At 42.7% G+C, this 27406-nt stretch overlaps 1 protein-coding gene across 2 annotated transcripts in view; it reads left to right on the forward strand.

The window, feature by feature from the left end:
• Positions 1-4868: 4868 nt before the first annotated feature.
• The window catches only part of G3BP2 (G3BP stress granule assembly factor 2), a 32230-nt gene continuing 9692 nt past the window's right edge, over positions 4869-27406 (forward strand). Inside the window, exons 1-7 of one of the 2 annotated variants that reach the window (XM_065404583.1) lie at positions 4869-5026; positions 13955-14036; positions 19772-19945; positions 21128-21218; positions 23566-23668; positions 25303-25483; positions 26461-26559. In XM_065404583.1, coding sequence (XP_065260655.1) covers positions 4932-5026; positions 13955-14036; positions 19772-19945; positions 21128-21218; positions 23566-23668; positions 25303-25483; positions 26461-26559 — 825 coding nt within the window. In that variant the 5' untranslated portion in view covers positions 4869-4931. The remainder of the gene's footprint in view (positions 5027-13954; positions 14037-19771; positions 19946-21127; positions 21219-23565; positions 23669-25302; positions 25484-26460; positions 26560-27406) is intronic. The other variant, XM_065404584.1, reaches the window with a different exon arrangement.

Genomic DNA, 27406 nt, shown 5'->3' on the forward strand with positions numbered 1-27406 from the left:
GTAGCGGAAATAGTGTGTTCAGAGAATGGTCACAGTAGTGATAATAAGCATAGACAAACTCTTATATGAAGAAACTGAGAAGAGTGGGATTGCTTGCTTTAAAAAGGGGACATAAGGGAAGAAAAAATACACCTCTACCCCGAAATAACACGAATTCGGATATAACGTGGTAAAGCAGTGCTCCGGCGGGGCGGGGCTGCGCACTCCGATGGATCAAAGCAAGTTCAATATAATACCTGTAACGCGGTAAGATTTTTTGGCTCCCGAGGACAGCGTTATATCAAGGTAGAGGTGTATATAGTGAAAGTAGAACAGTAAGTTCTATTCATCCTTTGTTGTAATAGAAGAATAAGGAGATGCTCAGTGAGATTGAAAAGGAGCAAATTGAAAATGATAAAGGGAAACACTTTTCTCATAATTCATTACTTGTACTTAGTGCTACAGTATATAATTGAGGTTGAGTGCAGCAGGATTCAAGTAATCTGGACTTCCTTATGGTTAATATGAGTATTCAGAGTATAGTAAAGATCTACCTTCTGCAGGGTTTCTTGAATCTTCCCCCTCAAAGAGCTGGTGCTTTCCACTGTAAGCCATGGGATTTTAGGCTACATGATTCACTAGTCTGATCCAGTATTGCATTGTGTTCCTGTGGGCAAACCTAATACTGCTTTATTTTGTACTTAAGGTATTTCTCTTGTGTTTGTCTATGGCATATGAAAGCCTTTGCTTTACCTGAGAACATAGGGCTGGTTCTTATAAATCCTGTACAAACTTTAGATTGAGTGGTTTCCATTGACTGTACTTGTCCTACAGTAACTTTAAAAAAAAAAAACCACACGATGATGAAAACACACTTGGTGTCCCCTCCTTTAGCATGAAAGGAGCTCCTTGCATTTCTAAAGTTAATGTCTGTGGAGGATTTTTACTTCTGTGTCGTGTTATCATTGTGAGTCAAGCCGGGGAGCTCCCAAATCCATTAGACACCCCTCCCACATACATACCCCCTCAGGAATGTGTAGGCCTACTTGAGGGCCCTGCCTTACTGAGCACTGAGGCCCCAGAATGTTCCAGGCAGTTCCTTTTTATATGTGGTTATCAAGAGCTCCTTATTGGCGCTTCCAGCAGTTCCAACTGATGCAGTTTATTGCTGCATGTCCTGTTTGGAATCTCTTACGTTTTCTGTGATGATTGAGCATACCGTTCTGTCTCTTTGGCTCATTATCTCAGTTTTAACTGATTTAGGTATTTTAGGTTCAGCTCTGTACCAGCTGTTTATCTTAGAGCTTTGCTTTTTTTAAGCTACTGCCTCAAGTATGACTTTTTTCAGTCAGTTTTAATAGCTAGCAATCCTTGGCATTGACACTTGGCTTGGAATTCTGTGTTTGATTCTTGTTTGATGCTTCACTGAGCTAAACTGCCTGAGACTTCAATGGCTGACAAATATTTTGTTTCACTTTTGTAGGTTCCCTGTTGTTGCTGAACCTGGGATATTGATGACAGCTGTTCAGCTGCACTTCTGACTTAGCTTTGAGTTTCTGTCTGGGCAAAATCAATTTATCAGGTTGGCTCTCTTCTGATTGGACTTCTCACAGTGCTTCAGTAGATGGCAGTTCATTTGCAGTTAGCTCAGGACTTGAAAATTAGTGCTATGGCACATGGAGTACGGCACTTTCCAAAGCAGAAAGGGTCATGTGCTTGTACTCTGTTCTAGTCAGTGCCTCATTGTAAGACAAGCACACTGATGTGAGGAAGGCAGCTAGCATCTAACAAGACTGGTGATATCAGCATATCCTACCATTGCATCCATGGGAGTGTAGATGTGAGGCTCCAGAGCCTTGTGGAAGTGTAATGGTGTCTCGTGCCATGGCTCTTTCTGAGACGCTTCACACTAATTGTCATTGGAAAGCAGGCACTGGGTCATCTAGAAGCTGAGATCAGGTGTGTTTCAGGAAGAGGTTTTATGCCAATGTCTGAGTTTCAGAGGCGCTCCTGGAAACTCATGTGCCTTCTGAGAGTTAGATGGTGCCATCTGGATAAAATGGAGGCTATGCTGCTCTTAGTCTGGATTTACAAACCTGCCACCCTGTGACATGGTATTCTGAGAGGGTGGCATGGGGGGGCTGTTGACCTGGTGGGCTGGCGCAACTGACCAAGGCCATTCTATATTGTTGAGGAGTATGACAGTGTGAGGCACTTCTTGGAGCACCCAGCTCTCATCTGTGCTTTTGGGCTGAGAGAATGCAGAGCTCAGATGACAGGGGACCTCACCCTAGACAATATCCTCCATTCTGGTGCACTAAGGGAATGGCAGAGCAAAGAGACGGCTGGTTCCTTTACTTCCCTGACATGCCATGGTCACTGCAGGGGTTGTGTCTGTGCAGTGGTTTCTTCCTCTGTGGAGGTGTGCCAGTGGGATTACAGAACCTGGGAGCCAGCTCCCTCCCTTCTGCTACATGCCAGGAATTGTAGCTTGCTCATCCCCCTGGTGTGCCAGGATAGCATTGGAGTGGAGTGATGTGGTGGGCATGGCAGCAGTGTTCTGAGACATACAGGGGTTTTTGTCCCCTGTGCTGATATATCAAGGTGACAATGAAGCTGAGGGCTTGTGTACGAATAGTTTCATTTGCTACATTGATGTGATGAGAAAACTTTCCCTCTCCCGTTGAGATGTCTGGGATTGGGCAGAGTTGGGCTGGAATGCATTGCAGTGCCAGCTTCCTTCCCGCTAGCATGCCAGCACAAGGAGTATAATGTTGCTTTCTCCATCCACCTTTTTCCTGAGTGCTAATTCTCTGATAGACTGTCAGTGACTTGCTGAGAGGCAATGGTATTGATGCATCGCTACAAGCTTGACTCAGAGACATTAGCATTAGTTGGGCATTGGAGACTCTGTGGGGCAGGACAGGCTTTACAAGTGACTGAAGTATCCAGCAGGTTTCCGTTGTTTAAGTTTTGTTGTACATCTGTTGGTCTCCAGACCTGTTGCCATGTGCCAAGTCATGCCGTCTGTTTCGCCTTCTAAGAGTCACATGCCTTTTCATTTCTCAGTGTTAGCTCCTCCTGCAGCCCTTGCATTCCTCACACCTCTAATTTCTTTGGGTAGCGAGCTAAAGTGTCTTTTAGGAATTGTTGGAGTTCTTGTTTCACAACCACTTTCTTATGAAGGTACCACTTCAGTGTGTTTAATGCTCGGTCTTCTGGGGAGATAGGAACATGGAGGGTCATGTGTTAAGAAAAGATTGAATTGTATCAGTTGTTCTATTACTGGGCATGACTTTTAAGACTGAAATTGATGTCTTAGTCAGCTGGCATATATGCCCAATAGTCAGCATAGTGGTGTTTGCTTCCCAAATACACCTCTACCCCGATATAACGCTGTCCTCGGGAGCCAAAAAATCTTACTGCGTTATATCGAACTTGCTTTGATCCACCGGAGTGCGCAGCCCCGCCACATTATATCCGAATTTGCGTTATATTGGGGTAGAGGTGTATGTTGGATTGTGACTGTAGTGGAAGTTACGTTCCTGTTGGCTGATTCACTGCTTGCTGCAATGTGCATATTTGCTCATTAGGGACACCTATGTAGGAGGGATGTGGAGACCAAAGTGGTGTCAATACTGATACAATATTGGTGGCTTGTGTTTAGTAACCTCCACATGAGAAATTTCATTGGCCCCTTCAGATTTTGGTGGAGACAAATGCCCTCTATATCTGAGAACAGATAACCTCAAGACTTCTTTGGTCCAGTGACAATTCAGGGACAATGCTCGCAACAGATTTTCCAAAGTTGATTCTAGTAGGATAACCATATAGCCTGTTAAGGGAGTTCATGTAGGAAAAACACAGGAAATGTTTTGTCCAGAGCAGAAACTATGCATGTTTAGTTTCTGGGAATTGGGACAGTCACGTGCACTTCAAGGGCTTTCAGAGTTCTGGTAGACCAGGGAATAGTCTGCTAGTGTCTTTGCTAGTGTTCAAGACGCTTTCAATCATGGTCTTAGGCACCGTTGCCACAGATACTTGTATAGTTCTTCTCCTTAGATTGACTATCTGTGGAGGAATTCTGCTGTATTCTTCTTTCCTTCAGAGCCTGCTTCTGAAGCAGAGAAATTTGAAATTCTCCCACTCCCCAAGTTTTGGGATCTTACAGGATGTTTCTTACTTGATTGGGCCAAATGTACCTGAGTTTGAGTTCCTGCTCTTGAAGGGAACTGGGCTGGAAAATTCAGAGCCATCTGAGGTTAGAGATGGTCATTAAAGCAAATCTGCTGAATCTCCAGACAGGTACCTTGAAACATCAGATAATTCTGATAGCTAAGGAATTTCTCCCATGACTTGTGTTGAAGGATAATTCCGTTTGGAAAAGCCGACTTACAAGGTAGATAAGTTTACTGTATTAAAGGTGGTGAGCCCCTCTTAGTAAGTTTTTCTGCTTGAGTGCAAGTACTGCTGTTGAAAGATAAAGACCAAAGGACATAAGTAACTAACATAATCTTTCATTTGAAACTTTGTGTTAATGACTTTAATCAACCTCTTGCTAATAAAGGGTAAAAGAATTGTAATCGCCAGTATTTTGGATAATTTTGTTGTATTTATTTAAATGAATTTAACAAGTATAGCTTGCCTCTTGTCTGTCTCCACTGAAACTATTGTGCTTGCTAATTACTTTGAGATCTTGAAAATTAGATCAATTTGTCAAGATAATGAATGATCGAACTACAGAAGTCTTGAGTTACTCAAGTATTTTTAAGTCTGAGACTACATGTTGGTGTAGTAGTTTCTTACCAAATAGTGATTCCGGTTTTACATAGGATTTCATAAAAATCCATGTGAGGGGATGAATGGATGGATATATTAAATTGCAGGGTTGCTTTTAAAGTAATTTATTAATTTTTCTCTAATTACAGCATTTGACACTCTGTACCAAAGAAATGGTGATGGAGAAGCCAAGTCCCCTGCTTGTAGGGCGGGAGTTTGTGAGGCAGTACTACACTTTGCTAAATAAAGCTCCTGACTTCTTGCACAGGTAATCTTTTTATATGTAAATTAATTTATGTATTGTTGAATATAAGAAGCAGATTGTATTTTTGGATGAATGTAAAATAAATTTATTTTAATCTAAATTTAAGAACTCTTGGGGTTGGGTGGGGGAGTTGAAAATTATTCCCCATATCATTTGAAAGGTAGGTAATTGCAGCTATACTGAAAGCTATTATTTTATAAAACTTGTGTGCTTTATTTGAGTGTGTCATTCTATATAGCTATTCAGGCAGATATATATACTGTATGTTCATTTGGGTATTTTTTACATCTGCACAAATGTGGATGGAGCAATTATCCTTGTAAAGTAGAATTCTAGATGAATTTCTTAAAACTGTAGTAAGGTGATGTAGTAAGACAGCCCCTGAACTCCTAGGCAAAAATCAAGCTTCCAGTGTCCAGGTAGTGTAGGGGTTCATCTCGCTAATGTTAGCTGGACACAACTAGAATATCCTATTGCTGTCTGAGGCTTTCGTACCCGCTAAGGCCTGCATAACTGAAAGATTACAATAAATATTTTTTTGCTAAATTTATTTTGTACATTTCATGGCATGGTGCAGTCAGTTTCATTGTCTTCCCCTGTATAGTTAGTTTTCTGAGTTTATGTAGCATTATTCACATGGCAACAAGGTAGAGAGAGGTTTAAAAAAAAAAAAAAAAAAGTCTGTAAAACAACAACAAAATGACTCAATCAGATATAGTACCTACCAAGAGAGCTAAAAGTTATAGTTAACTAAGCTTTATGTTGACTGAGAAACTCCCATGAGAAGTACAGTAAAAGCTGTTTTATCCGGCATGTTGGGGGAATGGGAGGTGCCGGTTAACTAAGAGGGAGGGAGTTTGGGTGCGGGGTTGGGCCACGGGAGGGGCTGTGGAGCGTGGGCTCTGGGAGGGAGTTTGGGTGCGGGGTTGGGCCACGGGAGGGGCTGTGGAGCGTGGGCTCTGGGAGGGAGTTTGGGTGCGGGGTTGGGCCACGGGAGGGGCTGTGGAGCGTGGGCTCTGGAAGGGAGTTTGGGTGCGGGGTTGGGCCACGGGAGGGGCTGGGGAGCGTGGGCTCTGGGAGGGAGTTTGGGTGCGGGGTTGGGCCACAGGAGGGGCTGTGGAGCGTGGGCTCTGGGAGGGAGTTTGGGTGCAGGGGGGCCTCGGGGAAGGGGTTTGGGGCACAGGAGGGGGTGCTGGATCTAGGGGCCACTCATCTCTGGCGGCTCCCCACAAGTGACGACCTGTCCTGGGCTCTGGCTGCTCCTAGGCGGAGGTGCGGCTGGTGGCTGTACCTGCTGCCTCTGCCTGCAGGTGCCGCCCCTGCAGCTCCCACTGGCTGCGGTTTCCAGCCAATGGGGGGGGGGTGTGTGTGGCAGCATGCAGAGCCACCTGCTGCGCCTCTGCCTAGGAGCAGCTGGAGTCTGGAACAGGTCGCGGCTTGCAGGACATCCCATCCTGCACCCAAACTCCCTCCCAGAGTCCGTGCTCCACAGCCCCTCCCATGGCCCAACCCCGCACCCAAACTCCCTCCCTCTTAGTTAACTCTCCCATTCTCCCAACATGCCGGATAAAACCGCTTTTACACCCCCTACCTTGCCCCAATCCCCTGCCAGCCCCGCACCAACCAGACTATAAACCGGCATTTTCAATTAAGATCAGAAATGCCGGTTTATAGAGCTCTGCAGTTGGAGAAGTGTCGATTAGAACAGTTTTTACTGTATTTGTCTGAATCCTTACTAGAGATGAGATAAATGTTGCTAGTCAGGGTTTGTTTCCAATATACTAGTGAACGTTAATGGATCAATCCTACCCACCTGCATTCTCCTTTTACAGTTCCCATCATTGTACAGTTGACTTCATTGTACACTTTTAAATTTGATTAAGTGTTTCTTGCCTTCAGAAACTGTTTCAGTAGTTGTATGGTGATGAGTATATTTCCGAACCCTCTCAGCATCATGTTTAAGGTTGAGTGAAACTTTCTCTTTAGAGACGTTGAGTGTTCTAAAAATTCAAATGCCTGAAAATTTGCTGTCATTTGAGAGCTTGGGTAGAGTTGGTGGTGCATATCTGGGCTCATTTGGTCAAGAAATTCCCAAGTTACAATTCCCTCAAAATGACCATTTAAAATTTTGATCTTATGTAATGCTTTTTTGCCCAAAGCAGAGGGGGAAGCTATCTGCAATACCTACCTAAATTAAATCACTGAACTGCCCCTGAGCTCATCTGCTGTCCAGCTTCAAAACCTAAATGAGTTATTAGACTTAGTTTCTGTTCTGTGGTGTGTCCAAAGTTGCTCTGAACCATACATACTTCCTATGTAACAGAAGTTGGAAGCAGCATTTCTGTGTAAAGGTAAAATTTTAAAGTGACCTAAACCTCAAAGTCAGGTCAACTTAAAAATGTGTCTGTCAGTTCAGGGGCAGGGATAGATGTTGTTGCAAATGCAGGTTCTGCCTGTGTCTCACTCCTCAGACTGGAGCTGAGATCCAGCAGGCTTCATGCATGGTACAGCAAATACTGCTGGGACCTGGTTGGGGAGTCAATAACTGACAAGCTCAGGGCATGGCACAGCTCCACAAATCTGATGCCAGGGGGGAAGGAGGATACCCCGTGTAGATGAATAGGAGGAGCAGTTCGTGCCTGCAAGCCTCCTGAGGTGCAGCATTTTTGCTGTGCACCTCTGGGAGTTTCTGGCATTCTGGAGCTCCTCTGTCCCTGTGGGGAAGGAGAGCCCTGAGCTCAATATAACATTAGAGCTGGGGAAGTTCTCCAGCATGTTCAGTAGGGAGCTTTCCCAAGCAGATGTTACTAGCTTCTGAGGAACCTCTGAATGCAAAGAATAGAAATAGAGGCAATGCTATGTTCTCAGTCTGCAAAGAGTTTCGGAATCTCTGCCTCTGATAGCCTAGTCAAGCTGCAGCAAAGCCAAGAATGATCATGGTCTTGTTGGTTTTACTGATGTTGTTCAGAACCTTGCAGACCTCCTGTAACTGATATTTGGCCGTTTCCTGCTGGTCCTGCTTGAACGCTATGAGCAGAGGCAAGCACCGGTGCTGTTCTCTGGGGAGGAGCTGAAGGGAGGGTCCCACGCGTGGCAACCAGAAGGTTGAGGGGAATGGTGGAGTGGTAGACACCCCTCTTGCCTCCTATAATAACAGCTAACAGTAGACCACTGGTTCCCAAACATTTAACTAACGCAATCCACTAACTGCATTGTGGTTTTATAATCCACAGTCACCCTCTGCCCAGACACTGCAAGCCTAATCCTGGCCCAGAGTGGCGTGCAGGCCCCAGAGGGGAGGGGAGAGAGAGAGCCTGCAGTGGTGGCTCCTGTCCTGCCGGACTGGGCTCAACTCTCTGCTCCGGGCATTACGACCTGGCACACGGTGTTGCAGCATCACTCGAATTTGACCAGGATGCCAGGTCGCAATGCCCTGGGTGGGGAGCTGAGCCCAGCCGCCACTGAGGGGTGAGTGCAGGGCAGGTGTGCTTTCTAACCCTCCCCCCGAGGCCTCTGCTCTGCACCAGGCCCGGAGAAGTGTTTGCCTAGGGCCCTGTGACCCATCTAGAACCTTCCCGTGACCCACTGATGAGTCAGGACTCACCATTTGGGAAACACTGCAGTAGACAACTTGCAGTGTTCAAAGTGAATGTGGGGGAGGCTTGGGATGTTTGGCACCCACTAGATGGAAATGGACTCCCCAAGCAGCTTGCAGGACATCATCCTCTTAGAAGAAGGGATTGAGATTCCTTTTACAGTGGGGTGCAACGGGGGGCTGGTTTCTTACCTGGTCACACACCACTCTTGATGCTTTTTTGTGAGGAGCAGCAGTGGTGTTCTGGCACTTGTATTTTAGGCCAGAAGTGCATAGCGAGACTTCTTTTTTAGGACTGACTTTTAGGTGTCCGATAAAATTTCCAAGCCCTGTGTGTGAATGGGAGTGAGTGAAGAGAGATTGGTATTCAGAAGTTGGGAGAAGGAAAAGGGAGGTGAAAGTCTAACAAGAGGGCAAGGGTAAGGGGGCAGAAGGAAAGAAAGAAGAGAGGAAATAAACTGAAGACAAGATGGGAAAAGACACACTATAATCTCTTGTAGGTAAGAAAGTGGAGTGAAACCAGAAAATGAAAAGTTACATCAAAAACAAGAGGTGTAGTAAGTTACATTTTTCAAGTTATTTCTTATAAATTTGATATGCACTATTACAGTTAAATACCGTGCACAGTTGTTCCTTTACGTTGCAGAAGACATGGTTTTTTTAGGGCAAGGGTGTGATGTCACATCTCCTTCTTCACTTTGGCTCTTAGGCCTAGTCCTTGGGCTAGTAGGTGGTGTCAGTTTTTAAAGTCCTGCAGAAAGCTATCTTCTCTAGAGATGTAACGATATAGCTGGAGCTCTGATCACATGCTGCTCTTTAAGCAAGATACTAGGCTGTCCTTCATTCAAACTCCAGTCAGTCCTTATTCTTATTGGTTGCTGCTTTAGCATTTGCGTAGAAGATTCAGTAGTTTTGATTTTTGGGCTTATAATCTGCAATTCAACACTTTTCTGGAGTTGGTGTCTGAGTCTTCAAGTTTTTGATCTAGCCCTTTCTCAGATTGACACTTGATTTGTTTTAATTCTGTTCCTGTTGTTCTCTTTTAGGTTCCTCTGCTCCCCTGATTCTCTCTAACTGCCCTATAAACTGAGCTGATTGCTGAAACTGTTTGCATGTTGGTGAAAAGTCTGGTGCTTTAGGGGGAGATCAGTGGTGGGTAATTGTCAACTCTAGTCACAGAAACTCAATGTATGCTGCTTCTGTGAAAAGCAGCTCTCCAGGTTATCCTGTATGCCAGTACATGTTGACAGGCTGCAGGAGCTGTTGACACTGAGGATTCTGTATCAAGGAAGGGCCCTTAACAAACCAGAGTGTAAAGCATAATTAGTTATAAGCCTCCTTGTATATATTTTTTATGACCTTCTGGTACTGCCAACGCATCAGGCTTGATGAACTCCTAGGAATGCTCCAGGATTTTCAGCAGCTAGAGTTCCTTACAACAGGTGGTATTCTGAGTACAGCTTGCACCTTTGAGCACTTGGTGAAAATGCTGGACTGTCTCCCCTCAGCTGTTGCTCTGAACTGGCACAGTTCTGCAGGGCAACAGAACCACTTTAAGATATTGTGGAGATCTCTAACCACAAGCTAACCCAGTTTTCTTAGCTTGGGACACTTGGATGTGGCCTCTTGTGGAGGACACAAGTGTCTGTCAGAGTTCCTCTTGAAGCATAGGCACCAACTTTCTCCGGTGCCGGTGAGTGCCCGGGCCCCCTCACCCCTTTCCTTGCCCCGACTCCACCCTTTCCCTGCCCCTGGCCCCACCCCAACTCCACCCCTTCCCTGTGCCGGCCCTGCCCCCATTCCAACCCCATCCCCAAAGTCCCCGCCCTAACTCCGCCCCCTCCCTGCCCCTATTGGATCCCTTCCCCAAATCCCTGGCCCCGGCCCCGCCTCTTCCCCCAGCGCGGCATTCCCCCTCCCTCCCTGCCCTGCGAATCAGCTGTTTCGTGGTGCAAGCGCTGGGAGGGAGGCGGGAGAAGCAGGATGTGGCGGCGTGCTCGCGGAGGAGGCGGAGGTAAGCTGGAGCAGTGGGGCTGGGCCATGGGGAGCTGCTGGTGGGTGCTGAGCACCCACCAATTTTTTTCTGTGGGTGCTTCAGCCCCAGAGCATCCACGGAATCGGCGCCTATGTCTTGAAGTATTTTTTCTGTGCTCCCTGTGCTGTTTGCCTGATCTATAGCTGAACTATTACATCTATAGAGGCTGTGGTTTTAAGGGCTTGACAGTGTTTGACATCCATCTGAAGGAATCGTAATAGTTCCACAGTGACTAGAGAGGAGTTTGACAATTAGCATTCACAATCTTTTTCCCCCAGTAAAAGCTTCAGGGCAGCCCCAGAGATCCTTGTCAGTAGGCATCCTCAAAAACTCAGCCAGTAGTCCAGCTTCTTCAGGAACTAGGAGTGCTACTTCAGATAGCTTTGTTGGTTATGTGGCTTGAATGGGAGTTCCATCATAGATGAACCTCTATGGCTTTGCTGGTGCTATAGCTTCTGTGATCTGTTATGGATGGAAATTGTAGATTTGTGTACATGGGAACTAAACATTTATTCCCCTGATGGAGCTTTAACTTAATAGTTGGAAGCCATATCTTGGTCGATAGCTCTGAATGATCAGCAGATCTGCCCCTTAGTGGGCTCCTTACTCAGCATGTTCAGGGACTGCAAGGCCAAGATCTGGGGGAATTTCATAGTTCCACATGAACAAGAAATGTACATCTCCCATGACTTCACCTGGTGAGGAGGTTGAGCTACTTGCTAATGGAGGGTTATAATTTAGATCTGTTTGGGAAGTTTTGCATGATTTGCTCATCTCTGTAGCTACCCTTGGAATTGGGAGTTCGGCATGATGAGGTGCTCTAATCTGCTGTACAGGTGCTTATGTGTCCATTGCACGTCCTTTGTTCATCTTTAAGTACTTAAGAATTTTATTTTCTTAATTTCAAATTTAGAATAGCTCATTTCTCACTCCTGAAAACAATTTACTAGAGTGTTCTGAGGCTTCTAAAGTATGTAGTTTTAGAGCATATTTATTAAGGTACAGCCCTTGGACTGACCTGCAGCTGCTTCAGAAGGTCAAATCTTAAGAGTTAAAGAATTTTTTTTGTGAGATTTATCCTGGAGGCACTATTTTCAGGAGTGAAAATCCAGCATAATTATTTTCAGAAAAGCAGGTTGTTTTTCTTGAACCTTAGATATGTATGAATAGTGTCTTATCAGAGTATTTGGTGTATGCCAGTGTCCCTGAAAATACTTGATAAATCACACATACATATAATAGAAGAATAACATAAAGTAGTAGTGGGGGAAAGTGCTAGCCTAGTGGAGCAGCAGTAGCAACTCATAGGTAAGATGTGTTTCTCTCAATACTTAATGCAAAGATTCAATCTGTTTTGCATGGCGAATAATACTGTCTCTTGTCCAAATCCATATAAAATAACGTGATAGAATTTTCTTGACTACTTTCTAGTAAATCTGTCTTCAGTTAGTTTGCAACATTAAAAATGCTCCTTTAGAGCGGACACTTCTGAGTCTCATCTTTCTGACCCCTCTAGGTTAAAGTCTGAAGTCTGTAGGAAAGCAGAAATTTGCACAGAGTGTGGGTTAGGGTGTCTCTGGGGAGCATATTTCTTACTGGTGAACAAAAATTCTAATAACTTGTTAAAAGTGAAAACTAATGTGCAGCAGTAACTGCTGGGTGGATAAAATGTTCCAACATTTGAAAGACTAATTGAAATTAACTTTGTAAATTCTGTCATGCACTAAACTGACCCAATCCAACTAGCAGCAGAAGAAAGTTCGTGTTTTGAAAAGTGGGTGGAGGGTATGTAACATTCAATTCCGTAACTTTCCATATGTAGATTACTATTTTGTTTTGTTTAAAAAACAATATATATATATAAGGGGATTGAAATTCAGTTGCTTTATCCCTTTCAGTGACTACATTGCTATCCAGTGGTATTCCATTAATATATCTTATTGCAAATACACCATTGTGAAATACTTACCACTGGAAAACACACGTTGGCTAATGTAGACTCAGTTTTTCACTCGTCTAGTTAGCAATGTAACTTCCAAAATTAATACTGTTAAAAGTATGCATTTGGAGTAAATCAGTGTTTACTAATTGCTGAAACTGAAAGATCATAAACCGGTGAAGTTTAAAATGATTATGATGATACACATCTCTACAAAATTGTAGAAGAAATATATATTGCATTTGATAAATTATGCGGTCATGGAATTAAAGACTACTGGAATGCATATGCAGAAGGGAATAAAATTAAGATTGTACAAACAACCTTAATTTGGAATTTGACTTGAGTGGTTTTTGTTTAATTTGTAGAAGAATTAAGCAGTTCTGTACAATTAGGGTGAGTTAAACAGAACTAGAATGGAAACATTACATTAAGTCCTGTTACGGTTGTGCAGTACCTCATTAACTGAAACATTAACTTCTCCAGTTTTCTGTATTTCAGTGATCCAAATGAATATAAAATTAAAGTTCCATCTTGGGATGGAAATAGTTCTTGTATTTCAGTTATAACTAGGGAAGAACAAGGTGATTGAACTAAAACTGGTCTAACATTTATCTCCCTTGAATGGATACTCAGATTTGATTTTTGGTCAGTTGACTTCTATTCCCCTGCCATGTTTTTTGGTTTGATCTCCGCCTACATCTTTTTGAGCTTCTTGGAATAGTGGCTCCTTTAAATCTTGTTATCAAGGGTTTCTGAATTTTGCAATGCATTTCTGGTCATTGGTGCTGGGGAAGCCAAAGGGCAAAATCGCAAACAAACGTTTCAATGTAGATTTAACTTGGCCAACCTGTTTGTATAGACTGAAGCAATGAAAGATTGGTTCTTCCTGCCCAGCAGCTTTGAAGGATAATATCTATTTATAGAATGTTGATAACATCTTTTATATCCTTACTAGATCCTTATCAGTGTAGCCTGAAATCTTAACTGGACCCTCTCTAACACAATCAGTGAGAAGCACTAACTTGGGCACATTTCAAGCTCAAATGACAATAGGACTTAACCACAATTATAAAAAAACCCAACAAACAAAGTATGGTCGGGCTCATTAGAAACGCAGTAGTCGTTGTAAATAAGATGGAGGATGTAGAAAGTAGGTCTTGTTCTTCCAATACTCAGGAGTTATAGAAGCAGCTGAATGCACAAATGGAAGCATTTCCACAGAAACTAATTTAAAAAACAAACAAACCAAGAACATGCCTAACACTACTACGCTGGACTTAAACACATGGTATCTTTGACTTTGAAATTGGTTTATTTTACTGTCAGAAGCCTAAACTTGAAGCTTCAATGTTTTTGCAGGTTTTACGGCAGGAATTCCTCTTATGTCCATGGTGGACTGGATGCCAGTGGGAAGCCCCAGGAAGCAGTGTATGGCCAAGCTGTATGTATCTAAATCAATTGCATAGTCTTCATTTTAAAACTAGTGACTGTGATACTAATGTCTTAACCAATCAGTTTTGTTTTTTCTTGTATTATATTTTTCTTGTCCAATAAGCAAGCTATTACGAATCAGTTACCATCTCTCTCATGTACTGTATAATGGCATGAGCTTAAATCCATACTTGTCTGAATTGTTTTGGCTAGCTGTTACTCCTCCTCTATTTACTGTATGCATTTTGTGACGTGGCTGTTACCACTGTAGGTAAATGGGTGAACTATCTTCATCTTTCACGCAGGTATGTTGATGTGGGAGGTTAGGGATCCACAAAATTCCCTACCTGGAAAACTGGCTTGTTTCAGCTCACACCTTCCAGGAAGCTTTGGGAATGTATAGACTGATATTCGGTGATCTTGACTGATGGGTAAAAGAGCTATCCGACACACTCCCAGACGGACTTGCTCGGAGCTCTTATTCTGTCAGACTTGGGATCTCTGAATCAGATTCCATTCCCGATCCCTCTAGTAGTGTCTGCTATAATCTGTTTTGTGGGAGGAGGGTTTGAAGTGCCTAATTTCTCCTGCCTCATCCAAGTAAGTAACCTCTCATTCGGTGGCTGGACAGATCCCACACCATGAAGGGGTTCCCTGTTCATCTCTCTGTTCATCAAGGATGCCAGCCTCCACACAGGAGTTTCTGATTCATCCATTCAGGGAGCGCTGTCCTCTTTCAGAGAGATCTCCACGTCAACATCTTGGCAGTCAGGGCCATTGGGCTGGCTTGAGTCTTCTCCCTGCCAGATACCGATCAAGTCAGACAAGGTGGCCTCGGTGGCCTTTTTAAATCAAGTTGGGACCCCAGAGCGTTTATTCCAGAAGGAATCACACATTTTCTTTCCTGGGCAGAGAGAGAGCTGAGTGCTTTCAAAGCCCTACAGCTGTGTGATCTCCCAAATAGACTGGTTCCACTGGAAACTCCTGTCTTGGGGAATGGTTCACCACTACCCTCTGCAGGAGCCCTTCAGCAAAGTACCGTCCTGATCCCCATCTCTCTTGATGGACTTCTTCATAGCAAGTGGCAGAGCCCCAGTTCCCAGATATTGCACCCGATGCCTGGCTACAGGGTACTTTCTCCGTATCATTGATGGGGGAGATAGTTTATGCTTACCCTCTTTTCCCCTGGTGTGGTAGGTTCGGCAGAAAGTCGTAAGGATTTTATGCTTTCAGACTTCTTTATTCCCAGGGTGGCAAAGATGTACTTGGTTTGTAGACCGCCTCTGTTCTCCAATGATTTCGGCCAGTGATTACCAGGGAAAGTATATTCCAGGGATTCTTCTGCCCTTCCCTCCCCTCTCCCCCAAACTCCCTCCTTTCACAACTAGCAATCTCTGACCTGACCACCTCTGTTTCCACGAAAGATAATTTTCTGTGCTTGTAGGAGGGTGGCTTCTTTTGCTGCAGATTCTGTCATCTCTGCAAAGAAAACCACTATTCCCTCCATACTGGCTTTTTCCAAGATAGGTTTGAGGTGCTCTAGCTCTTTTGATGTCCAGGCACCCATTCTTAGGCTTCCCCACTGTCTTCTACCAGGGTCCTTAAAATAAGACCCTGCTTTTTACTAGGGCTGTCAAACTATTAAAAAAAAATTAATTGCGAGATTAAAAAAAGTTGCAATTAATCACACGATTAATAATAGAATACCATTTATTTAAACGTGGGGGGGGTGAGAGTGCTGGTGTTGGGGGAGCGTTGCCTCTTTAAACAAAGCACTCAGGAGCCTGAATGCTTTTTCAGCCAGCAGCAGGTGCTGTCAGCAGCACTCACTCCTCAGCCAGCAGCAGGGCATCTTCCCCCATCTCCCAGCTCAGCAGTGACCGGGTACACGGGTTGAGGTAGGGAGACACCCCAACATCAGCCCTCCCTGCCCCCACTCTGTGCAGCAGACAGGAGGCAGGCTCCTGGTCTGGAGCATCTTGGCTAGGGGAGACTCCATGGTGGGGAGACGAGGCAGGGGCAGCAGTGGAGCAGGCAGTGTGAGAAGGGCACTTCTGCCGTGAGGGCACGCAGCAGTGTCCCCCGAGCATGGTGCCTCCTGGGTGTGATTAACGCTCGTTTAATTCACAACAAATTAACTTTTTTAATCACTTATTAACTGCAATTAATTGATCTAATTATTTTTTATTACAAATATTTGCACTGTGTATTATTTTTGATTACTTTTTTTTACAAAGTGAGCATTGTACACTTTGTACTTTGTGTAATTGAAATCAATGTATTTGAAAATGTAGAAGAACATCCAAAATATTTGTAATAAATTTAAGTTGGTATTCTGTTGTTTAACAGTGTGATTAAAACTGATTAGTCACGACTAATTATTTTCATCTAGATAATTTGTTTTGCATTAATCTCTTGAGTTCACTACTTTTTACCCTTCGTCTAAACTGCATGCAAACAGTCCTGTCATGGAAAGCGGCTGCTGTTTAGCCTAGAAAGTTGGGACTTACACAGTTGCGTAATCTCTTCCTATTTCATGAAAAAATGTGTCCAAGTTTTCTTCCCAAGATGGTCTGATTTTCCTTGCTAGCCAGGATATTTGACTCTAACATCTGTCCCAAGGCCAGAGTAGAAGTGGTGGCATTCCTTGGACAGTTGTTCAATACTTGAGATCTACTTACCCACAAGCGAAGGTCCTTGTGCTTTTTCAGAGAGCCTTGCAAAGGGGAGGAGTTGTCACAGTAACTCTTCCCTGCTGAATCAGGCCCTGCATCTGGCATTGCTCCTCTGCAGATCTCTCCTGCCCATAGAACCTTCATGATTCCTTGGAGCGGTGGCTACATGCTAGGCAAAGCACCACAAGGCCTCTGTGGACAAGCTCTGGTGGGTTGCTTTCTAGTGCTCAGATCGTACCTTCCTGAGGCCCTACTGGAAGGATTCGATTGCATCAGCTGATGCAGTCCTTGAAAGCGTCTTTCTGCAGCAGTTTTTAGCGCTGTTGCCTTGTGAAGGAGGCCGGTGTACTCCACAGTGCTCTAAACTGCCTTCCTTGCCCCTTCACCTCTCCTTTTCTTAGCCAGTTTTAGCTTCTCCCTAGTTTCTCCTTCCCTTCCTGGTCACTGCTAGTCAGATCCTTTCATCCATACAGGTGGTGGCTATGCATCGGTGAAGGGTGTAGTGGAGACAGGACTCTGGCATTTGTACCGTTGTCACACCTCTTAAGGCAGGTGATGTAGAAACACCAGAATCTGTCTCCACTACATCCTTCACCATTTATATCACTGGTGGAGCAGCTACAGTGATGAACTACAACTCTTAAACTTGTCATTGTAAATGAGGACACAACTTGTGGACTGTCTAAACTATTTAGCTTTGTATTCATTAGTGCTTAAATTAACACCACTGCAGTTGCACCTGTTGCCTACAGGTACAGAATGTGCTCATGGGATCCTTCATACTTAATCATTTATCAGTGATTGTCTTAAAATGCTGTAGGGGTACCTGTGAGTTTCAGGTGCGGTGGTGGTGATGGGGAGAATTTGTTCAGTCAGTAACTGGGTATTTATATGTAACTTCATACTGCAACAAAGTGGCCGTGCACACCTCAATCTGCCTGATCTCCCGCTCTCCAGGTTTCACAGACTTCTTCACTGTCCGAAACTTTCTCCTCTGAATGGAATTATTGCATAGTTTGGTACATCATTGTTTCTGTTCCGCTTCGTGAAGCATTCATCTGTTGCTACTGATGGCAGAGAGATTACTCTTGTGTTCTAGTCTGGCTGTTAAGAATTTCCAGAAGTAAGGTGTAGGCTTGCTGTCTCTGGGCCTCCATCTTGCCAAGTGCCATGCATAGAGTAGCTTTTACTGACAATGTGTACCCGCTTTCATCGTCAGTAATACTTACAATGTAAAGTTTGGAGGATGAAGGCAGTGCCAAACCCTCGGTTATCTTCCATACTACAGTGTGATTGAAATCCTTTAAGAATGGCCAAGTGGACTGGGAATAAGGAAAAGTGTAAATATTAAATGTCTTGACTCATTGGCCGTCATTGGAGATGGTTGATACTTAATGTTACAGGGTTCAAAATTGTTAGCAAAGAAGGCAGAGAGAGGATCAAGAGCTCAGTTAAGTTCACAGTTTCTGGTCCGTAAGGGAAGCTTGCTGTCCTGGGTCAAAGTTGCTCCTTAGCATTACTATCTCCATGGAATGCCCTTCATCACAGGCAGTGTCTGACTCTGCCACATTCAGCAATCATGCTGTACAGAATGACTGTTAGGGGAAGCTCTAAGGACAAGCACAACAGAGGTGAGGTGCTGCCCTGGTGTTTCTAAAAATGTGTGCGTAGATGTCATCATTGAAAGGAAAATGAGATTGAGGGACTGAGAATCAACCCAGCTTTGTGAGATGGAAACAAAGGAATGGAAAAGAATAGGGCAAGCAAGCAAGCTATTGACATGCATGTATAATACTAAACTTGGATGCTACGAAAGCACTATCAAAATTATATGTAGGCACATCGGTCCCATACTTCATAACTTTGGAAAGCATCCCCACAGCTGTATTAATGTTAGACCATGTTAAGAGGGGGTAGCCTAATATTGCTAATAATTCAAAGTCAGACTGTTCTTTGCTATTGGATGTGTAATTATGGAAGTGGAGTGGGTATCTTAAAAATTACACTGACAGTTAATTCTTCTTTGCAACTGGTCTTTGTAAATCTGTTGTAATATTAACTGTAGCAAATTGTGTTGCTGTTTTGCTTTCCTAAAGGGATATTTATCGCATTAAGTCTGTTAGTGACTTCTTACATAGTTATAGTTAAAACATATAGTTCTGGCAGGGGAACTGGTGTTTTGCTGGATGTATTCAGCAGTGTGCCAGATCTCTGCAATCCAGACATGCACCATTATGCAGGATTTTGACATCACCCATGTTTGATTGACATTAGAACTATAAATATTAGGTACAAAATGTCTGTATATGTATCTGCTGGCCAAAGAGATAATGCAAGATGGATTCACGTGTTTCTGTACACTTCTGGAATGTCTTGTCAGGTTCTAGATTTTCCCATTGGCTTTGTGGTTATTCTATTTTGGTTATTAAACATTTAAGTAAAACTTGAGAAAATAAGCTTCCCCCCCACCCCACCCCTTTGTTCCTGCCTTCCTGGGGGAACATGTCTGTTGATTTGACACTCCCAACTCTGAGTGCTGTTGTGAGCCCAGGCAGAGTGTGGTCACTTTCTTTTTTTGTCCAGTACTTTCACACTTCTGGGTAGGAGAACTATGTAATTACAAAGTAGATGTCATGTAGTACATTGGGTTCCTGGATAGAATGTATGGTATTCAGATACTTCTGTGATGGGACTTGTACAAATACCTTGGAAGACGGATGGGGTATCTTTTTTCTTCAAACAAATGAATCATTTGACTCACTGGTTGGCCTTGGAAAGTGAAAATCTTATCTACTGCCTTCAGCAACTTCGCTGGAAAATTAGGTGGTAATGAGCTTTACCAGAGCTTTTTCATTCACAGCTAACTCTGCTGGAGAACCTGAGTAATAGCTTTTTTTAAGCTGTAGCCTCTGTTTCAGCCAATAGCATTTAGTAAGTTCCCTTATCTCCTTTTGAGTTGGAAGGGAGTGGTTAGCTCAGGGTCATATAATTAATATAACTAGTCTTATGAGCTCTGTTTAAATTCTAGTTGCACTTAGTTTTAAAGTTATATCTTTATTTGTATTTCTAGGAGATTCATAAGAAGGTGATGTCCCTACAGTTCAGTGAATGTCACACTAAGATTCGTCATGTTGATGCACATGCGACCTTGAGTGATGGTGTAGTTGTGCAGGTCATGGGGGAACTGTCTAACAACGGGCAACCAATGAGGAAGTTTATGCAAACTTTTGTTCTGGCTCCAGAAGTAAGTATGTACTGGAATGTGATTGCCTTGAACTTTATGAAGGCTGAGACGCTGGGGGTTTTCACCTTCCTCCGCAGCCTGGGGCAAAGTTCACTTGCAGTTTTAAACGAGTGTAAATGATGGATTCTCTGTAACTTGAAGTCTGTCAGTCATATTTTGAGGACTTCAGTAATTCAGCCAGAGGTTAGGGGTCTATTACAGGAGTGGGTGGGTAGGTTCTGTGGCCTGCAATGTTCAGGAGGTCAGTAGATGATCATGATGGTCCCCTCTGACCTTAAAGTCTTTGAATCTGAGACAGAAACCTGGCCTGTAGGTAGGACCTGGCCCATTAGATTGTACGTAGTACTTCATAAGGCCTTGACTTCTATAGACTTAGCCCACAGACCATAATTAAATGTAATTTGTCCCTTTCACAAAATGAGTTTGACACCCTTGACTTAATCTTATTCAACTCATTATGCTCCTGTCGTGTTTGGGTAATGCAAAGTCACTGGAGACAAACACAAATATTTGGTTTAAGCAACACAGGTCATGACTTACATGATCCTTATATAAAGGAATGCAGTACGGAAAGTCATCATTTCCTATTCCCGATGCTTGTATTCCTTTTTATTAGAAACCTTTATTAGATTCTTTGAACTCTGGTGCTGTGTAAAACTTACCTGTTTTGAGTAGCTCCTTTAACTCGTACATTTTTTTCTAAGTAGAAGCAAAAACAAATGCCTCCATTTTAAAATAGCAAAAGGTCAAATAGCTTTTTTAGAAAGAAGTCTCACAAATGAGTATCTATGAAATAAATGAATTTTTATATTCAGTAATTAAAAAGCATAAAGTTACTGTCAGTATAAACACTCAGGATTTATCTTCTTGAATTTTTTTGACTGATGCTTTGGTCACAGCTATAGGATTTGATTATTTCTGTACTTAAAAAAAAAAAAAAAAAAAAATAGCCACATGCAAACCCGCATTAATGAGATGGGTGGACACCAAAGATTATTTTAAAAGTACTGAAATGTATGTAATTTTATTGGCACTTGTATTATGGTAGTGACTGCACTAGAAATGTGGATCTGAAGAAAGTAGTGATGTTACAAAGCTTACAGATCTAGTCAGTCAGCAGTAGAGACAACTCATCCATCTGTTCAAGTAACTAGTAAATGTGTACGCTTTTTCCTTCCATAGGGATCTGTTCCAAATAAGTTCTATGTCCATAATGATATATTCCGCTATGAAGATGAAGTATTTGGAGACTCTGAGGCTGAACTTGATGAAGGTGAGAACTTAATTTCTGTATGCCTTGGGTTCGTTTGTACTTCTCTTCATTTTCCTTGGCAAAATAGCCTCTTGAGTTTCACACGTCTCTAGACAAATAAGTACTTTCTCAAATATAAATTAATTAATTAATGGAGATATCCTATCTCCTAGAGCTGGAAGGGACCTTGAAAGGTCATAGAGTCCAGCCCTTCACTAGCAGGACCAAGTACTGATTTTGCCCCAGATCCCTAAGTGGCCCGCTCAAGGATTGAACTCACAACCCTGGGTTTAGCAGGCCAATGCTCAAACCACTGAGCTATCCCTCCTCATATTCGCTTCTGTATATTGTACATAATTTTTTGTTAAAGTTGGAGTCTTAGGGTTATAATTCTGCTCCTGTGATACGCAGAATGTCTTTTGTAGTACCCAGTACAGATACAGTTTGCATATTGATGGTTACACTCTTACATCTGGGAGAAGCTTAATTAAGAATAGAAATGAAATGAGCAACAGTGAACTTGGAAATTAAAGTATCACTTCAACTTTGGAAGTTTAGCTATACTGTTTGTCAAAAGGCAGGTCAGTTAAGCAAGTCAAAGTTTAATTGCACGTTTTACTCAGCACTGTGACCTTAGCCCTGAAGCTGAATCAGATGTTTGAGTGCCAGGGGACAGTCCTCCACTCCTCATTTAAATATTCAGCCTTCCACAAAGTATGAATCCTCTCTTTGATAATATCCAGCAGGGATTTGTAGGGGTGGTTTCCTGAATGAGCACCTCTGCTCACTTACCAGTTTAATGGGCAATTAAGAGTAGGCTCGCCGTGTGTCAAGAGCACATGCTAACCTCAATGCTCTGACCATTGGAGCCACTCGCTTTCTCTTTTGTGGATCCAAATATTTCATGCCTGTCTATAGAAATAGTTGTACCCCTTGAGCACTCTCAGCTCTTTCCAACTGTTAAAGGCCAGATCAGAGCTCCCTGTCTCCTCATTGGCCAAATTTTTAAATCCCTTTAAACAAGTGATCAACTAATGGGTATATTCAGTGTTAAATATGTAGTTTTATTTCACTCACAGTAGCTGGTTGAGATACAGTATTTCTAATCTCATTTTTTCTGCTAATTGCTTTGGTTCTGTGACATACTGGAGAAGTCCAGGTTCAGCTTGTGTGCCTCTTGCTTTGGCAAGACTTCCACTCGATACAAACCTACTTTGTGCTTCATCTGCATGCATGGTGGACATTATTTAGGGAGATTCACAACCTGTGTAGCCTTTACTCATGTCTAGAAAGAGTGCTGGCTCACTCCCTCTCTTTCTGAGGAGCCTTAGAAGGCAACTTGGACCGGACTAGAGAGTGTAAATATATCAATCCTTGGATCCTTCTTGGCTGCCAGGTCTTGGAGCAAGTTGACAGCTGAGTCTTAGTGGCCAAAGGCATCCAAGAAAGCCAGCAAGTCTGGAGATCTGTTGGGTGTGAAGCCATCTGCTTCCTCTCTTGTCTTGAGAAAGGTGTAGAAAAAGATTATTGCCCCCTTCCTTCTGCAGTCTTGGTGGCAAAATATTACCTAGGAGTGCCAGTGAAATCCAAATACCTAGGGCTTGCCTGAATATAAAGTTGCGGTTTTAAAATGAGATTTTAATCTGATTTTTTGAGCTAAATTGCTGTAAAAGGGGGTATAGACTTTTTTTATTTATTTAAATCAGACTTGTTTTAGTTTAGGTTTAAGTCAATTAAGGACAGGTTTAAGCTCAACTGAAATAAGCCACTCTTAAATCAAAATAAAAATGTGCACACAGGGCTTTGCACCAATCTAACTAAACTGGAAATCAATGCAAGTGTGTGTGTGTAGACCAACACTAATGGTTCATGCTGCTTACAAAATGTTCCCAAAGGATAAGGTGGTTTGGAAAAGTCGATCGCAACCAATCATTCTTTTTTATTGAATTTTGTTTCCTTAGTCTTGTTACTTGCAGGTAAATTGTTTAATCTCCCCCTTTTTATCCACCACATATATAAAGGTGTTGGTTGTAAAACAAAGCCAGCAGCCTGATATTGCAGCAACTGTAGTCTCCTCTTTGTGGAAATGTAAAGGTGAAAAGCATCCTTGGAGAGTTTAAGTGTCCTGCCCTTTCCTGTGTTAAATGTCTTGCTTACAGTGGTGAAGCACGACTTTTAGTTGTCTCTTAATACACATCCTGGTTTTGTGTTCGTGTCCATTGTTTTGTGCCACGAAACTGATTTTCACCAAGGAAATGACATCGACTTCTTGAATCTATACTCTCTCCAGCGAGCAGAATTGAACGTGCTCTAAAAAGTGCTTGACATTTCCTTGAACATTGATCACAAGTCTTGTTTGGTCTGTCAGAATCGGAAGAAGAGGTTGAAGAGGAGCAGGAAGAAAGGCAGCCATCCCCTGAGCAAGTGCAAGAGAATACAAGCAGTGCATACTATGAAAGCCACCCTGTAACGTAAGAAGTCCGTGCTAAACAGTAGAAAACAATTGCTTTGGCTGCTTAGTCCTGAATACTCTTAATTCCCTAAAATATCAGTATAACCAAACTAATGCACATATGGCCCTAATACGCCAGAACTGTGTGCGCTGAACTTTGTGTTTAGATACAATATCCCACAAACATACATATTCTAACTCCTTTTTAATCTTATCTCTCATCTGTAAGTGTGAAGTGACAAATGTGAACATAAATAGAGATTAAATTCCAAATCAGTATGTGTTGACACCTTATGCTATTCCCTTAGTTGTAATCCACCCATTTATAATATAAATATCTACTATATATTACAGTAGCACCTACAAAAACAACAAGGAGTCCGGTGGCACCTTAAAGACTAACAGATGCCACCAGACTCCTTGTTGTTTTTGTAGATACAGACTAACACGGCTACCCCCTGATACTTGACCAGTAGCACCTAGAGGCCCCCGCTGAGATCAGGGCCCCATTGTACAGATATACAGTAAGTGTGTGCTTTGCCTAACCATTTTAAAATCTAAAGAAGACAGACCAAAGGTGGAAGAAGAGGCGCATTATTCCTGCTTGACACATGAGGCAGGCAGGCACAAGGATTGAGCACAAGATTTTCAGAAGAGCATTGCTCCCATTTAGGCACCAAAATATCTGGCCGGTTTCTCAGAAGAGCTCAGGTGCTGGATGCTGTGAAAATCTCCCTAAGGGTGTCATTGGGGGCTGGGCATTTATGAAAATGCCTTTATTTAGTTGCCTAAGTGGCAGGAGTCTCTCTTCTGGAAATCTGGCTGTAAGTGACTGGCCCAAGGTTACCTAGGGAAGGAAACACAACGCTGCTGAGAGTTGAACTCGGATCTTAGTCCTAGTCCAGTGCCTTTTACCCACAAGACTACTTTAAATGTTTCTTTAGACTCAATTAGGCCCTTAGTGCCACCTTTGCAAATGTTTGTCTTCATGGGGGATTGCACAGGTGTAACTGGCTGGAATTTAGCAAACAATTCCGTTCATGCCTAAGAAGGAAACTGTTCACTTTCTCAGCTGTTGGCTCTTACAGAGCTAATGGGGGTGAAAAACAGTCCACTCATTTGAGGACTTGTCTTTTTTACACTGAGCACACCCAGAGCAGAAAAATAAGGTGCTGGTTTTTTCTCTCTAGAATAGAATTATGCTTAAGCTTTTCGATTGGTAACTAGCTTTTTTCAACACACTCAAATGAGATGGGAACAATAAATTTGCATGTGTACAGTCAACGCAGGCACTATTCACAGCCCTAGTTTGCTGGTTCTCTTGTCAGAAATGCCTCTTGCCATTTCTAAGTGGCAGTTCTCCAGCTTTTCAAGTCCATTCCTTGAAGGTGATATATGCATAATGTGGGCTTGGTAATATTCACGTTCTAGCTAATGGTAAAATTCACCTTGAGTTTAATAGAACCACAATGTGGCTTTGTGTGCAACTAAAGATAGGGGCAAAAATAGTCTCTGCCTATACTGTAAATGTACAGGGTGTCATGGTAGGAAGCTGAAAGCCTATTTGGGAAAAAAAAATCAGCATTGCATGTTAGCAAAACTTCATCGTAAGAGCCTTGTACTTTACGGTGAACAAAATGCCTCTAATTCTAGCAATGGAATGGAGGAGCCTTTGGAAGAATCATCTCATGAGCCTGAGCCGGAGTTGGAATCTGAAACAAAAACAGAGGAGCTGAAATCTGAAGTAGAAGAAAAGAATCTTGAAGAGCTAGAAGAAAAATCTCCATCCCCACCGCCTGTAGAACTTGTTTCTCTACCACAAGAACCTCCAAAGGTTAGTTAAAGTTTAACTTTGTACACATGAATGAAGATGGTAATCCAGAACACTGACTATTCAGTGTTATGCTAAATGTGAACCGCTTTCTCAAGTGCCAGATTGATAGATTTTTTCAGTGTCCTGCTCTCTGAACCACAACACTAAAACAAGTTCACTTGTCAAAAAGATTTTTAAAAGATGAATGTGAACTGCTGTACAAAGGATCTGTTTAAATGTAGTGCTCTGCTTATGAAGTGTGCGCGTGGGTGGTTATGAGCTTAAACCTTTTTAAATGTAGTGTTAGATGTAGAACATCTAAATGAATTTAAGTGGGAGTCGCTGCCCTTCTTTAAAATGAAAGGAGTTACCTCTTCACCTGCAGGATGACTAGCAGTGTAGCTGTAAAAATGAATCTGAGGGTTTTAGCTGTCTCCCTCTAGGCGGGATGCCGTATTTCCAAAAGCCATGCGCCGTCTGGTATGGTTAGACCCACTTAGTGTGAAAGGATATGGGGGAAGGAAACCGAAACCGGGTAGAGGTCACTTACTTCAGCATGGGTCTTTGTACTGTCAGTCCTGGTCTCTTTTCCTATTTAGCTTTAACTTCTGACTTCCACTTCTCCTTTCTTTCTTTCTTTCTCCAGAAGACAAATTTAGGACCAAAAACTTACCCTGTAGCCGTTATGGTTTTGTCTATCAACTGTTGTCTTTTGGAAAGCGGTGGTTTGGGGGCATTCAGAGAACTGGGGTTCAGTTAGGTAGTGTACCTGAGTACAAGTACTTGCTCTGCGCTGTTGGAGAGATTGGACAGTTACAACTGCAAACCCTTCAATATCTGTCTTATTGGCATTGTTTGTTTATATTTGTAATCCTGGTACAATGATTACTGACAGCTTTAGATTTGAATCAAAAATATATTTTCAGCAGACTAGTTTCCCTCTAGGAATGTCAGTGGTTTGCCATGATTAGTAGCCTAGGTTTGTTGCATTTCTGCAGGCTTTCTCTTGGGCTTCAGTGACCAGTAAAAACCTGCCTCCTAGTGGTACTGTTTCTTCCTCTGGAATTCCACCCCATGTTAAAGCACCAGTCTCACAGGTAATCAATCTGTGAACTCCTTGGATTGTCTCGTTACCTCTGCAACTACTTTAGTCTTTAAACTAACAGATCAAATTGTAATGACGTAAATTGCACAAGTTCTGTCTTAAATGTTAATGCACTTACTTTAATGTCGCAAGTAAAAATTAATTAAAAGGCACATACACTTAACAGGTGAGAGTTCTGGGTGGTGGTGAGAGATGTAAGTCTGTTCACATGTAATCAAGAAATGACACTCCTAAATTTTCTGACATTCTATTTGTTTATAAGGTTAAATGTAACAGTAATTTTATTGTAGTATGTACAATAGGGGTCATTCATTGCCAGAACTACCAATCCAGTTATCCTGCCATTGGGAAATGAAATTGTTCCTTTTGAGAAAGGAACAGAGCTTCTCCTAGTGAGAGAGAAAAAGAAATATTAAAATCCTCAATTATATATTTATATGGATTAACTGTACTGCTATGGAACCCTGTACCAACTTATGACTGTGAGAGGTGGGAGGGTTCACCTTTGCTTGCCAGCACAGTGGTCTCTTCCAATTCCCAGACTTTTTGTGACCGGATAGTAGTATACGTCATTCAGATACCAAAGACAAGAGGAAATACCTAGTCAGTGGGAAATTCCTAGAGAATTTCATTTCCCCGAGAATTTCTTGTCCTCCACATATCCAAAAACTTACTTAAAATAAGAGGCAATTTTGAAAATGTTAATGTTCTATAGTAACCTAATGAGTTGCCTAAGGACACTTGTGGTAGCTCACTTCTGAACTGTAATGGGCCACAATTTTCAGTCGGACAATTCAGAAACCACTGTCACAGCTGTTCCTACCACCAGTTTTCTCTCC

Source organism: Emys orbicularis, chromosome 5 (genome assembly GCF_028017835.1).
Source record: "Emys orbicularis isolate rEmyOrb1 chromosome 5, rEmyOrb1.hap1, whole genome shotgun sequence".
Classification (NCBI taxonomy): domain Eukaryota; kingdom Metazoa; phylum Chordata; order Testudines; family Emydidae; genus Emys; species Emys orbicularis.